The sequence below is a fragment of the Epinephelus fuscoguttatus genome, linkage group LG18, assembly GCF_011397635.1.
Source record: "Epinephelus fuscoguttatus linkage group LG18, E.fuscoguttatus.final_Chr_v1".
NCBI classification, from domain to species: Eukaryota; Metazoa; Chordata; class Actinopteri; order Perciformes; family Serranidae; genus Epinephelus; species Epinephelus fuscoguttatus.
In genome coordinates this window covers 28,606,686-28,623,240 of record NC_064769.1, presented here as the reverse complement: position 1 = coordinate 28,623,240, position 16,555 = coordinate 28,606,686, and the positions used below count along the sequence as shown (strand labels likewise).

Below are 16,555 nucleotides of genomic sequence, written 5' to 3'. Positions count from 1 at the left end.
CCCTTTCGTGCATTTTTCTATACATTTTTTACCATGCAACACTGCTGTTGAATACTTTACCTTGCCCAATCAGAGAGGTGGAAACCATTAAGGATTTTAAATCAAGACGGAAAACCTACTTATTTTCCCTCTCAAGTAGTTGAATTGCATGATTGCTACCTTGGTCTGTTTTCTTTTCACTGTACTCAATGAACTGTGGCTTGTTCCTCATGGGATGTATGAAATGCCTTTATCTCAAACACGGAGTATAAATTGGGGAGCTGTTAACTTTGTTTTCCACTCACAGTGATTCAATCCACACATGTAACGGGACAGCACTAGCAGTTTAAGTTTCTGCTAACTGTTAGTATCTAACTGTTGACCAGAAGCTTCAAGTTCACAGTAAAAACATCAATGCTGCCAACCTGTGATGAGCTGTGTGCTTCAAAATGAAAGCGCCAGGGGCTCCGATTTTATTTATCATTGCAGTGATGACAATGCATCATTTAACTATAACAGTACTTTTATTTAACTATACTATAAAAGTATTTCATTTACCATTATTATAACAGTGCTTCATTCAACTCTATTGTAGTTTTTAGTAATTAAGTATTTTGATAGTCTACAGTAGTTTAAAGGATATTTCAAAATATCAAGATACATATTGCATATTGCATTATAGCCTTTAGGCCATATTACCCAGCCCTTGTTTTCTGTAAGTAATCTCTCTGTGAATAAGCAATAAAAAAAACCATGCTTGTTTGAACATGTATTTTTGTTTTCCATATTTTCTATTGCTATCTTCCCTTTCTGCAACTGTCTTCTTTCTTCTTATTCCAGAATATAAAACACATACAGTACACGTAGACCAACACTGGACAGGTGCAGCATGTCCTGTGTGCCACTGCTGCTACCTTACTATCTATGCAGAACTCAAAGTGGCACATTGACACCCTGAAGTCAGCCTCTGTTGACCTGTTCACCATCTCTCAGCATGCTGGTTTACACACACACACACACACACACACACACACACACACACACACACACACACACACACACAAAGACAGGGTGGAGTCTGTCTAAGGGTTGCAGGTTTATGAGTGGAGGGTGTCATGTTTAAATTTATGAACCAGTATGAAAAACCTGAGTGCGTAAAATGGATGAATATGACCAACTGCCTTCAAGGTGCCCTTCAGCAACAAACCAATCCTTGAAATGCTCCAGGGGAGCCACTCAATGGTCACAGTTTTGTGGCTGGCAGCTCCCAGGTGTAAATGTGTGTTGTATGAATGTTAAGCACATGAGTGGTGGAAAAAAAGAGTGTTTATGCCAAAAAACAACCTTTTTTTTAATGATTATTCATAACTTTATGAGTTCATAACACCCCTTGTGGTTCACAGAGGCTAAAATGTTCATCTCACCAAAACATACTGAAGCGATTGATGGCATAAATAACATTCTGTTAGTTTAAACTTTACCTTTAGTGGCAGGGCTAACACTGTTAAGTGTGCCCTGAGAGTGGCACTAAAGTAAGGGGCACTGGGTCATTTAATCAACATGGTTTATTTCCATGAGATCACACAAATCAGCAAATTAACAACAATCTGCTCATTAGATAAGCAGATACAGTACCTTGGCATTTGCGTATTAGTAAAAAGGGTTCATCCTCTGACAAACATTAGGGTTGTCAAACTATGGGGATCATCTTCAGAAGAACATGAATATCAACAACTAATCAACAACTAATTCAATCAAAATCCAGTCCTTATTATTCAAGACACATTGTGATAGACAAAAGTGTTGGTCTAAGGGAAAAATTGACCTGGTAGTGACACCATTATCTTAAAAAATCACACCAGTATGGCTAGTAACTGTTAACAGCCAAGAGGAAATCCTTAAGCTCTGCTACTAGGGAGTGAAAAATAGGTGAGCAAAATGATGAGATTGAAGATGTTGATGGTGCAGATGTGAGGAAAAACAGACAGATGATGAGAAATTGAGCTTATAATACAAATAGGGACAAGTGCATGTAGACTCACGCTGTAGAGGATGTCCACCCAGCCCTCCATGGTGATGCACTGGAACACAGTGAGCACTGCAAACAGGATGTTGTCGAAGTTGGTGATGCCAAAGTTGGGTCCAGTCCAGTACTCTCTACACTGGGTCCCATTGGGACACAATCTGGCTGGGGGCTCCACACCACAGGGCCAGTCAGCTGCTCTCTCACCTGAATGAGAAATAAAGAGAGGAAGGGAATGAGTTTGGATGAGTTTGGACGTGCAGGTGAACTTGTGCACTTCATGATATTGGCATTATTGATAATAGGCACCTGAAGTGCCTATTAGATGGACGGACAGATCTCAAAGTGACTGAATGATCAAAAAGATGATGGAAAGGTTTTCCTATTCTATGCCAGCTAAGCCACTGGAATGATTCCAGAGCAGTCAAAATGTCCGCTCCCCCTGCAACTTTCTCCAGCTGCCTCACGCTGCTCTAATGTCATCTATGATTTCCAAGCAATTAGCCATCAGTCATGTGTGTAACACTTCCAAAGAAAAACACCCAGGGACATCCCTCCCAGGTGCCCCACCCATTATAACTGGTTCCTCTGAATGAACGCCATTGACCTTCTGACCTTATCAAGCACAATGTGGCTGCAGCCTCATTCTGTCAGTCATTACACAAAGCTTGTGACCACAGGTGAAGGTCGGTGCAAAGATGGACAGGTGGATTTAAAGCTTTGCTCAGTGGCTTGGCTCACTTTTCAGTGGCTTGCTCCAGCAGAGCGCCACGGTAATCGCAGCTGAGGCACCTCGCCAGCAGCCTATGACACAGGCTCTCTTCTCCACTCAGAACTACAAGTTACCTGTTACCCCCCCACCAGGTCACAATTACAGCGAAACTATTTTTGTGTCACTGTGTTTGATACTGTCCCCTCCTCTGGCCTTTTTACACTGAGATCTCTGTTGTACTCACGCTTTATCTTACATCTTTTATTCAAACCAGTGATGCATACAAGTGGAACCGACTGGTGCAGGCTCTGCACCACAGCTGCATCTACAGCTGCCAGCACACTGTAGACCACAGTGTCTGAAAGAGCCTGAGTCAGACCATCATTTCAGAGATGCTCATTGGTCTTCACGTGCACACCTCAGAGTGATGAACCCAATCCTGATGTTACATACAGATTCGCAGCATCTAACAAAATGCAATCTAAGTGCAACAATGAACTAAGCATTTGTGAATTTTGTAAAAGATATGTTTCTGGTTTTACCCAGCTTAGTGTGGTCTAACTAACAAAGATGCGTGCCATCTACGTGCTTGAGTTTTCAGGGATTACGAAGTGACAGCGGGACGAGGTACCAGAGAAGACGGAGGGTGCTGAGAGTTTGTTTAAAGGATGTGCTGGCGCACATGTCAGCAGATGGGGATCAGAATAAAGAATAAATGTGCTGAGCATAACAGATGCCTTGTGCACCCAGAGTTTCATGAGGGATAGTGCCACGATCACAAGCCGTGCCAAGTTTTAACAATGATTTGTAGAGCCAGATTGCACAGCCAACATCCCTCTGGTGTCGCTCCAGTAAAATGTGCCCCTTTCCTTCCTACTGACAGGTGCTGCGTCAGCCGGACTCAGTGTCCACGGACCATACGGGAACATCCCAGGTCCCTTTCTTCTTTTACTGGGTGCAGTTCCTTGTGTAAATAGGAGAATAATTCAAAATAATTAGGGCTTTTTATTGAAGTTTCATTTGAATCTTTTTATTGCAACGTATCTATGTGCTGATTACACACTGAGGTTTAACCAAGTGATGTTTGTTTGTTTTTTTCTTTTTACTTCTTCTTAACTTTTTAAAGTTAAGTTGGACTAAATGGTCTTTTCAAAGAAATTATTGCTATTTTTAGGATGAAAATTTAAAAAAAAAAGAAAGAAAGAAGTATGTTATCTTGCTTAATGTCATGTGAACAGATGTGTAGGAATAGTCATGTGTTGAGTGTTAGTACAGAATTTCAATGAAAGTTGAAATTGGATGTTGGTGACTTGAAAGTATTTGAAATACTAATTGTTAATAAAAATCTGCATAGGTTCTTAAATCATTTTTGACTTTGTTTATAATCTAATGTCACAAAGGAAATTATCCAACTCAGTCCTACTGTGTGTTTGTCTTTAATAAAACTGAGTTAATGGCTCGTGACCAGACCCAGATGGAATCTGCTGATTTTTTTTTTTTTTTTTTTTTTTTACACTTTTTAGTGATCCAGAATAAAAATCTGCAGAATTTAGCAGATTTTTTTGCTAGTACTGTGATTAACAACATTCATTTTAGAAATTTTTGAAAAAAAAAAAAAAGTTTTTAAATCTGTGGAAAATCTGCAGAAGTGTCATCAGAACTCTGTGGGCGCCTGCTCATGAAAAGATGTGATTTATCTAAAGGCAAAGACTCAGATACAGAATTGCATTTATTCATTACATACATATCAACATTTCTAAAGTGACGCAGTTAAATTACATGTATATGAATGGAATTTCTTATCAGGAGGAGTAGGGGACGGTGGATGGCGTGATACCGAGGTGACCTACTGTCTGCAGCAGGGTTCCAAGCGACAGACAACTGTTCAAGACCAGTGACACTTCCAGCCCTTACTGTGGTGAGGAAGGTGGGTATTTTGAACGACACATTTGGACATTTCCAGCTGTGTTTGTAGCAACCAGACTAGGTATTTTTTTAAGACATGTTGAGACATTTCCAGCCGTGTTTGTAGCAACAAAACCAGATATTTTTAAAGACATGTAGGATCATTTCCAGTCATGTTTGTGGCCACCAAAGGAGTTTATGTTATTGACACATTGAGACATTTCCAGCTGTGTTCATGGCCACAAAACCAGGTATATTTAATGACATGTAGGGACATATCCAGCTGTGTTTGTGAGGACCAAACCAGGTATCTTAAGCCAAAACATCCTGGACAGGTTGCCAGACTATCACAGGGCTGACACATAGAGACAGACAACCATTCATGCTCACATTCACATCTACGGACAATTTAGAGTCACCAATTAACCTGCATGTCTTTGGACTGTGGGAGGAAGCTGGAGTACCTGGAGAAAACCCACACTGACACAGAGAGAACATGCAAACTCCACACAGAAGGGCCCTGGCCAGCCAACTGGATTCCATTCAATTCTTTCTGAGGTGAGAGTGTTAACCACTACACCATCATGCCGCTCACTGTCACAACAAAAACGAAAACAGAAACAAAAATTGAAACTTAGAGAAACATGAAGTTTCAACATATCGGCAAATTAAACATATCCGTGGTTTCAAGAAACGTACAATGCCAACATTTATCCTGGTGACTAGATTGAGGAGCACCAAATGAATACATACCCCCAAGAACGCTACAGGAAGTGCCACAGGAAGTCATTCATGCCCGTGGCCATAAACCTGTACAATTCCTCCCTCAGAATTTATAATTCATAAGTATCTATTGGGTGCCATTATTCAACTGCGGCAATATTCTGTGCAATTATTCAACTGTGCAATATTTTTCAGTATACGACTTAGTACATACGACTCATGCACATAACTACACATTTCTTATGTTTACTTTTACTTTATTTTTGTTTATTCTACTGATGTTTATATTGTAGTTAAATTTCACACTTACAGCCTCATATATATTTTATTTTTAATATATTTATATCTTAAGTACTAGTTCTAAACACTGTAGCATCATAAACATTCTATTTTTTGTTTTAATTCACATTTTTGTTTCTATCTTATTTTGACTTTTTGCTTAATATTTACATACTTCTACTTCTTTATACTCCTGTTCTTCCTCCTTATTATTCTCTATTCTTCACAATGGAGCGACTGCAACATTAAAATTTCCCCTCGGGGGCTCAATAAAGTCTTTCTGATAATGATTCAGATTCTGAAAAAACAAACACATGCAAACATGCTAAGACACACAGGCGGTTGTGGCTCAGGAGGTAGAGCTGGTCGTCCACTAAACGAAATCAGTAATTTGATCGCTGGCTCCTCCAGTCTGCATGTCGAAGTATCCTTGAGCAAGATACTGAACCCCAAATTGCTCCCGATGGCTGTTCCATTGGTGTGTGAGTGTGTTAAAAACTGAGTAGCAGGTGGCACCTCGTAAGGTGTGAGGTAGTGTATGAATGTGTGTGTGAATGGGTGAATGTGACTCGTAGTGTAAAAAGTGTTTTGAGTGGTCAGAAGACTAGAAAGGCGCTATCCAAGTGCAGGTCAATTTACTATTTACAGCACAAGGTCTTTATCCAGTATTACCTGCTTATGACTCACTCATTCATACACACACACACACACACACACACACACACACACACACACACAAAACAGCAGCCTTCATGGAGAAAGGTGTATCTGATGCTCGGCTCATTCAAACCCAGCTGTGTTTCTGTGACTAAAATAACTCAGTAACACACATGCTGTACATTAGCAAGCTGTCAACTGCTCACACCACTACAAGCACCCTGATTGGGTTGGAACATGTACACACGCACGCACACACACACTGAAAAGACAGATACACATATTTTACAGCTGGCCGAGACAGTAACCCTCGTGTCACGCCTTCACACTCTATCTGACACCAGCAGTGGGGAAATAAAGCCTTCTCATAGTTTTTATCACTGCGTTACTCAATGGGTAATTTCAGCCGAGCAGACTGATTGTGTTTTCTACAATTACTATAACGCTGCATATAATAATAACCCTGTAATAGTAGCCCGGCTGTGATTTATCAGAAATGGGTTTTGTTGCTACACTAACTCACTCACACACACACACACACATATATATACACACAAATCTGATCCATTATTACCAAGATGACTGAGGGAGATTCTGAGTAGAGCTACACTGCTCTTTACGTTATCAATCCTATAGTCCTATTTTCAGAATCAATTATAGGGAATTACTATGGATAAAAAATATATATAATTATATTGAAAATCAAGTTAGTTGGTAGTATAGCTTTTACTTTTACTCACTTTTAGGACACCTGAACATGAAGGTATTTAAAATTTCTCTCTGTGTAGTTGTAAAATCCAGGCAAGCATACCAATGAGCGAATATGCAGAATCAAGTTGTGTTGAGTTTTAAAATTTGATAGTCAGAGGAATTTCCTTGATACAATTGCTAAATCTGGAAATACAAACACAGATCCATTTAAACAAATGTTAATGTTGATTTAAAAAACGAAAACGTACTTTCCATTTTTGTTTAATTGTATGATTTCCTTTGTCTCACATCTACAGCTGTTCATTTGCAATTCACTTCAGGCAAAAGAAGGTTATGTTACTAATTAACAGTAATTAAGTTATATAATTAGTACCAAATTACACAGGTTTTTAAGGAAACTACCAAAAAAATAATTAAGAAATTCCAGGAACCATAAAATAAAGTGTTTTCCAAATTTATATTATTGTTACAAGGTAATGAAGTACAGACTTTACAAATGAATTTGCAATTAAGCTGCATTATCATGCAACTCTGGTGCAAAATTCAAGTGAAGTGTCCAATTTGAAGATTACATTTTTGTATTAAAATAAAAGGAAAACAATGGCTGCCTGAAAGGTAAAATACATTTAAAAAGTCTGAAACTCTAAAGCATGTGTTGGAAAATGGTAAGCATGATTTGTACATAAAGGGATACTCTGCTGATTTTCAACCAGCTCTGTATCATAACAATGTGGTAGTTTGTGTAAATGAACTGTGGTAAACTTTCCTCCATCTTGCTAACGCCCAGATCTCCCTGCTCATCTGCGGCGAAATGCAACATCTGGCAGATTTGAGCTGGCTCTATGTCTGCTTCTTAAATTACAGACGGTACTTCCACATTTTTGTATGACCACCTGTACGGATAGAAACACTATAGAAGGGGACTGAGAGTGCGATCCACCCCTCTCTGTTTCTCAAACAAAATTGTTAAACTACGCGGTGCTAAAATGTTTTAGAAACAGATTTCTTTTTTTAACAGCACCCACCAGCGGAGGCCTTCATTGGTCCACTGTGGCACAGTGCACTCTGGTAATTATGGATTTTCTACCTCTGGAGCAAAAGCTAATGCCACAGCCATTTTCCCCTGTTTTCTCTGGTCATGTTGTCACAGTGTGCGGTTCCCAGCTGCCATACATGCCACTCTCTCGCTTAACCCAGATAATTTCCATTCAATTTCTCTCCACCACACCTACCTGCCGTCAACTCCTGCCCCTGCTGGTCCACCACACCCACCTCATCAAGCCAACTGTGCCTCATTGCTCCCTGCCACTATATATACTCCCAACTTCACAGACTCTTGTTGCCCGATTGTTCCTTGTCAACTCTCTGACTCTCCTGTGTCGCCTGCTCCCCGGTAAACCACTCAGCCTTCTGTCTCCAACCAAGATCTCCGCTTCCACATTCCTAGTTTCTGTTCGCCTGTTACCCGTGACTGTGTGGAGAGACTGCCAGTTAGCTCTACGTTGTGAGTTTATCTGTTCTGCTGCCTGCGATTTCCTGTACTGTGGATTACCTCGCCGTATGGCTGCACATTCAGCCTTTGTGTGTGCACTGTGGCATCCACTCATCGTTACCACTTGTTCCTTGATTCCTCACCGGGTTCCACCTACCTACAGATAGGTTCACACAGGTGTGTTGCCTTCCCTTGTGTGTTCACCTGGTATTGGACTGTCTGCTGATCTGACATCGCCTTCCGTCTGCTCCCTCATGGTACCGCTGCTCATGTTTGAACTGTTTGCTAGTGTGTGCATTCAGCGGATGCCACTGACTCACCTACTCTTTGTGTGCCTAGTTCTTGGGACTAAATCTGTGTCTTGGAAGGCTCTAAGTCACGACACTGACTCCCACTATTGTTTCACCTGACTGCTCATTCTGTGTTTGGACAAGTGGTATATTAAAGGACATAACAAACTTTCCTGTCTGCCTGTGGTACTGCAATTGGGTTCCTGCCATACCCCTGACACATGTAGCACCAATATGGAGCTTTATCCCTATCTTTATTCGAGAGAGTGGTCTATCAGTTTGAGAGCATTATTTATTGATTTCACACTCAAAACCCCTGCCCTCGCATTCAAATAGCCTCTGCTTGCACTTGGATCTAAGGAAATGTTAACAAAAGGTGATGAAATAAATTATTTAAGTATGTTATGTAGCTCCGCGAAAAAAAAAAACCCAGTTCCCCCAGTCTGTTGCCAGGCAACGCAGCACACACGCCAGGAACTCACAAGCTAGCCTACTTTGTATTTACATTGATCTGCAGCTGTGTAACTTCGTCCAGTTCGGCTGATGAAACGTTGGCAAACCTGGATGTTGGCACGGCCAGATTCGAACACACCTGGAGGTCTGCACTGAAGAGTCCTGGCTTTCCTTTTCCTCGCCCTCTCCTGATGACCTCTCATAATTTAATTCAAATGTAATTTTGGGGAAAATATCCATCTTCTTGGTGTAACGCTATAGTGTCAGTTTGCATCAATGTAGCGAGTGTGACAGTTGGTTAATTAACGGCTGTATTTATACTGTATTTATAACACCTGTGAGCAGAGTGACTTTACTGTTACAAGTCCCAGTGATGTTATACTCTATTTCAGCACTCATGGAATGCCTCTCATCCAATCAAATTTCTCGGTCTGAACTAAATGTTGTATAATACATACATACATATATATATCTATATATATCTATATATATATATATTTATATAGATACATATGGCACACGTGTGTAAATTAATAGTTCCTTTATTCCAAAAGTGGTAAAGAATGCAAGAGAAGAACAATTAATAAAGCCCTGGAGGGTGGGAGTGGATGAACCCGGTTAAAGAGTACCCGCCCGGATGGGACGCTCTAATACCAAAGCGAGCGCACCCACAAGGAGGCAGGGATCATTTCTTTGGTCAACAGTAAATCTGGCATTCTATTGGTTGGGGGATTTTGACAGGACAAAAAATCCAAGCGCAGGGCAGAAATCTGCTCTCAGATTTCTGCCCTGCGCACAGAAATAGTTTGAGCGCGAGGAGAAAAGCCGAAGCTCGAGCAGGAAATCTGTGCAAGCAAATGGTATCTGAGTGCGAGCACACAGTTTGAGCAGAAACAGATTAGATCCAAGTGCAAGCAGAGGCTATTTGAATGCGAGGGCAGGGTTTTTGAGCATGAAATCAATAAATAATGCTCTCAAACTGATAGACCACTCTCTTGAATAAAGATAGGGATAAAGCTCCATACACCAATGCCAATATTATTTGCATCTTTATACGACACAGACAGCCAAGGTTTATGGAAAGACCAACCTTCAAGCAGTGAAATACGTCTTTAAGGAGATAAATCTTAGAAAACGCTGTTATAGAGAAGTTGCTTACACCTACTAACGCTGCTGCAATATGCTCACACACTCCTGATGTAGGAGAAAGATGATACTAGTGAATTGAAACCTCATTAACACCATCTGAGGTAGCATTCGATCAGCAGGCCGAGTACATAAACATCCCCATTGAGATACAGCGGAAGCTATCAATCAAAACCTGAAGACTGTGAAAATACCATTCATCAAAATCAAGATGTGAAAAATGGCTGTCAAAATTTCTGCTGTGCACTTGTTTGTTGCGTTGATATAGGCACACGGCCTGGCAGCGCTGTGAATGCGCGGCTACTCATAAGCCACATGTCCGTACACAACTTATGAATCATTTATGGACACTTGCATAAATATGCAATGCAATATACAGTATGCTCTCATTCGTAACAAATGCGGGAACACAGCTGAAAGGAGGGAAAGTTTTTTTCCTGGCGTCCACTCAGTCGATAATCAGTGTTGTCATACAGAAACATGCCAAGCTGTTGCTCTCACCAGTCTCTATCTTGAAGCAGGTGGTGTGGAATTTCCCCATGTAGAACTCCACCCCGATGATGGCAAACATTACAATGGCGAAGAAGAGCAGCAGGCCGATCTGAAGCAGAGGAACCATGGCTTTCATTATGGACTTCAATACCACCTGGAGACCTGAGAGACAAAGAAAAGATGAGGGGAGGGAGGAGAGTGTTAGCAGGGCTTGGTCTAATTTTTGCAAATGCCCTCTTCAAAGGATCATAAGATTTATTGCACCTTGGGTCTTACTAGTGTTGTTTCTATCAGTTATGATAACACTGAACGCACATAAATGATTGCTTGGATCTAGTAACACGACAGCATCACTACAACGAAGTTGAAGTTGGTCTGCAAACAACGATGGATCTTTACTATCTGATTAACTGATTGTTTATGTTTTTCTCTCAATGTTACATCTTTTTTGAAAATTAAAGAAAAGCCTAATCTGTTATGAACCATGTCTTCCTGAGTAACAAATATATTCTTTCTTATGTGGCTGCAGTATTCTCCATATATCACTTAGGCCAAATTCTGTGCATGCTTTCCTAAGGAGATGTGCATTTTTCTGCTCTATGTATTTTGGCATTAGATTAGTCTATTTTTGGGTTCAATACTAAATCTAAGTCTCCCCTCTAATATCATGACTCCTTTGCTTTTAGTTGTTATCAAATCAATCAGCTGTGACATACGTTCTGGACCCGTGTCTGGTGGTTAGTATACATTTATAAAGCAGATCTCTGTACAATCTATATTTCTCCTCTTTCCAGCTACCATGACATATCTTCATTCTTCATCGATACTGCAGGTTTCCTTTATAAAGTCAACACGTGATTTAAAAATCATAGCCACCCCAAGTTGAGCTGAGCTACACGAACTGTAACATACCTGGCCTTTGGTTATTTTCTTTACTTTCTCACGTTCTTGTCTTTTTAAATGAGTTTCCTGCAGAAATATTACATCCCCTTTATCTCTTTTCATCTGAAGCGAAATCTTTTTCTTTTTAACATTGTTATTTAGCCCATTAGCATTCAATGATATAATAATTAGGTCAACCATGAGACAGTTGAAAAGTCCATGGACCTGCTGTCGAAGTTTATATTTCCAAGTTGGCACACTTTGTTCTTGAATTTATCCGTTGTAGACAGGTATAGTAAAAGAAAAATAGTATAATAGTTAAAAAAAAAAAAAAGGTTTTCTCCCCATCTAACTTATAGTAATAGATGTCTGCCTTACTTAAAGGTGCTGTATGTAAGAATGTGGCCAAAACGGTTACTGCACTCAAATTCAAACTACTGCCGCGAGTCGTGTCCGCCCCCCCCTCCCCTACAGATTCGAGGTTGCTGGACAGCGGCACGCTGGAGACTGATTTGTTCACCCACGGGCGGCTGCCGTGGCAGGGCCGCGTCGCTGCGTCCTTGATCTTCGGTTTTCCACCGGACCGTTCGAGCAAGTCCGGCTGCTAATGCTATGTACCAGGACACTGCTAATGGTGCTTGCCGTGCTGCTGTAGCTCAGTCATAACTGTAACTGGACTGTAAAAATGTTTTTTAAATGCGAATATTCTGGCCATACTATTGTTGTCGGTGAGATCAGTATGTTATATGAACATTATTCCTTAGTCTCTGTGACATGTTAGGATGATTTTACGACTATTTGCTTTAGATTTCTTACATATAGCTCCTTTAAATATAATGGAACTAGATGGCACTCAGCTTGTAGTACTCGAAGTACCTGACAAATAAATTTGACAAATCCCAACTGTGATGTCTCTTTTCAGTAAACACGACTCAGTTACTCAAGATAATCCACAGACCTTGTTGTGATCAGTTTCACGTAGGAACTATTTTCTTTCTACTGAACAACACCCACTAGTTGTATCATGATGCAGAAGAAGCGTGCATCTACTCATGGACAAGATGCTCGTGCTTGAGACAGCACGAGATGTAAACACTGATGGCATCCTCCGTGGCTGAGCTGTAACATTAGCTAGCTCAGTGTTGCTATGTGAGCTAGCAGTAGTTCAGTAGGGAGAAAACAGTTCCTACACGAAACCACTCACAACAAGGTCTGTGGATTATACTGAGCAACCAGGTCATGATTTCTGGAAAGAGAGATTACAGACATCTCTATGGTTGATATCTCCGACACTCGACACTGTAGCACTACAGGTAAGAAAAAAAAGTATGTATTTTTGATTTTGGGGTAACTGTCCCTTTAATCTCTCCCAGATCTCAGCAAATAAACTGGTGAATACAATGTCATTATAACCCATGGAAATGATGGTCTGTTTCAAGTTGTAATAAACACAAATCATCCTTTTACCATAGGATTCAAGCCTTAAATGAAAGTGATCCGTGCACCAATAAAAGTTAGTCTTTCATATTTTAAAGGTAAAATGAGAACTTAAGACAGTCAAAGGCCAGTTTACTACATTTACATGTGTACTTGTAGGACAGAGAAGTAAAAAATATAAGAAGATATTATAGCAAAAGACAAAAACAAAAGGATGGAAAAATTATTCTGATGTAATCCTTGCCTTTTATCTCAATGTTCAGATCACAACGATACTATTTCCTGAAGTTTGTATTGAGTCATTTTGTCCATCTTGAAATTATAATATCTTCAAATGTTGAGTGACTTACTTGGGATTCCTGACACGAGTTTTAGGGGTCTCAGCACTCTCACCGCTCGCAGTGTTCGCAGGTCAAAGTCCGAACCCACCGTGGCCAGGATTCTGTATATACACACACACAGACACAAACAGAAAGGACGGTTGAAATCTCTGCAGTGTGGCACTGTATTTCATTACATCATAGAGATGCAGCTTACAATTTTATGTTTAATTTGTTTTTGTTTTTCTCCAGTAAACAAACTTGTTGTGATTTCTATTAAATGTCAGAGAATAATGAAAAAATGCAAATTACAGGGATGTCTTCAAATTTTGTCTGCAATCCAAATATATTGAATTTACAAAGATATGAAACAGAGAAAAGCATTTCAAGATGTATACAAATAATATCTCTGCCTTCTACCACACACCCAAACACATTCACAAACACACACACACACACACACACACACACACACACACACACACACAGCCTATAGCTTGACCACATGTGTGTCTGATTACATCATGTGCTTTTTATGTCTGCTTTTACCTACAAGCAGAGGAACGGCATACTGTGGCAGGTCCTGTGTGTGTGTGTGTGTGTGTGTGTGTGTGTGTGTGTGTGTGTGTGCATGCATTTGCCACTGAGCCACAGCTGGCAGCCCTCATTACAGGCTATACACAGAGGGGGAGACTTAAGTGCTCCACTGAAACACACAGGAAAAAAAAATGCTCTGGGCAAAGGAGAGAGACAGAAAGAGAGGGGGGGGTGGGGTTAACAAGTAAAGAGAGGAGGAGGAGGAGGAGGAGGAGGAACATAAAATTAAGAATGACTGTAAAGAGATAAAGGGTAAGTGAACTGCAGCCTGGAATAATAATAATAATTTGATCTGGAATCTAGGAGGAGGGAGACATTCCCACATATTCCTTACTTTGGGGACCTTGTTTCATAGGTGTACAGTTACATAGGGATGACATGGAGTCACATAGCAGCTTTCAAGGAAGCTAAAATGTCCTGACTCACATTTTGACTTTAAAACCAAGAAAACTGACAGAATAAATGTTGGAATTGTATGTTTCTGCATGTAGCAGATATGTTGAATTTATGTATAACTTTTCTTTACAATGTATCAATGTTGTGGTTAGTGTATGGTTATGTTCAGGCACAAAAGCCTGAAAATACAAGTGCAATATCTGTGCATTATTTTATTTTATTTTATTTTTTCTGTGCATTATTTTATCTGTGCATTGTCTATTTATCTATGGTGGTCATCTATTTATTACCTTAACCTATTTATGCCCTTTTTATGCTGACTTTTGGTGCTGCAAATGAAATTTTGTTGTGTTTTTTATATGCAATGGCAATAAATATCCATCTAAAAAACAGTTGGTTGTGGTCAGGAAAAAAAATCACGTTTTAGGACCCACAGTCACTGCTGGAAATGCAGATGTCATGTTAATAAACAACTGGATTTGGTGGCCCAGTTGCTGCTGAAAATTAAGCTGATGTACTGATAAAAAATTTTTCACTTGTTGTCATATACACACAGTCCTGAAATACACACACACGTGTAACAGGACCTATACATGCATTAAACAAAGGAGATGTCAGAATGAAGGGGCTGCGTTATGGGCACCTCGCCAGTGCCCAGAAGGTGAGATGACATCTTTCCAGTTACCAGCCCACACTCCATGCTTAGTCCAGACAGGGACTTAAACCGACGACCCTCTGGTTCCCAACCGTAGTCCCTATAGACTGACCCACTGCCACCCCAAAACCAAACAAACAGCCCGAAACAGCTGGTTTTGGTGGCACAATCACAACTGGAAATGTCACCTATGTCTCACTTAAAGACATTCAGTTTTGGTGGTGCAGTTGCTGCTAGACATATTGCAGATGTCTCACTAAAAAACTGCCGGCTTGATGGCACAAACGCTGCTGAAAAGCCGTTGATGTCTCACTAAAAACAGATGGTTTTGTTGCTGGTTTCCAACAGCGTTTTGCAGCTTGGCAGTCACCTTGCCTAGGTGTCACGCTATCTGCCATCACCTTAACGTCTCAATGAGCAGCTCAAATACATATGATCGGAACTAGGTCACTTTAGAAACATTGATATGATTGGTATGAAAAGTACAAATGCAAACATACAATGCCAACATTTTCTTCTTGACTGGGCTGTTGAAACAGATTTTCATTTTGTTTCAGTCCAGTCCGCACTGTTGTGTGGCTGCAGACGCACTCCATGGTGCAAGGTCATTATGCGTAGACAGAGTTACTCAATATGACTTTGTCTGTAATATCACTTTCTATGCTGTGTCACTTCCTTGTTAGCAAATCTGACCAACAATGGTGGAGACAAAATGATGAGTTGAGAAAAGTCTGCCTCAGTTTGCTGAGAGAAATGATAATCAGACTGAACTGCTGCGAAGTTTCCCCTTTACTGAAAAACACAGAGATGATTCATGAAGCATTTTTTTAAACACATTTGAGAATAAATGATATTATTTATAACATCCCAAATGGCTTTGTTTTTTAAACCTCTCAGTTAAGTACTGTCGGGAGCCCCAAAGCAGGCAGAAAATCCTCAAGGGTATAGCTTTTATACGGAGGGTAGAATACACTCATGACTGACTGAAAGGAATTCTCACACACACACAGAGAGAAAAAAGTAGAAAACAAGAAAGGTCGCTTATCGCTCCCTGGTTACTAGTTGGCATGGCAACCGATAAAGCACATCTGTGTTTTATGGGAATTATCATGATGGGTGAAATCAGTCTGCTGGGATGAAAGTGTCTGCTTGCTGTGTAATATAGAATATATTATATTATACATATTTCACGCAAAGTCTTTGCAGTTCATCAAATTCTCAGACAGTGATGGATTTCCAAATGCTCTTTTATAATTTTTTCATTACCTCTCCACATGCAAATTGTGGTTTTTATTTACTGTTTTATGATTTTCAGCTTCACATGGGAGGCTAGAGAGATCAGAGCTGAGGCATGACTAAAAAATGAAATATTGATGAGGTCTGCAAAATAGCGTGTAGAGGAAAAG

The 16,555-nt window shown here is 40.2% G+C and overlaps 1 protein-coding gene across 2 annotated transcripts in view; it reads right to left on the bottom strand.

The window, feature by feature from the left end:
- Positions 1–16,555, bottom strand: part of cacna1bb (calcium channel, voltage-dependent, N type, alpha 1B subunit, b) — a 239,791-nt gene that overhangs the window by 130,901 nt on the left and 92,335 nt on the right. For both annotated transcript variants that reach the window (XM_049603750.1, XM_049603749.1), the window contains 3 exons: positions 13,532–13,623; positions 10,872–11,024; positions 2,022–2,209 (listed from right to left, as the gene is read on the bottom strand). In XM_049603750.1, coding sequence (XP_049459707.1) covers positions 2,022–2,209; positions 10,872–11,024; positions 13,532–13,623 — 433 coding nt within the window. The remainder of the gene's footprint in view (positions 1–2,021; positions 2,210–10,871; positions 11,025–13,531; positions 13,624–16,555) is intronic.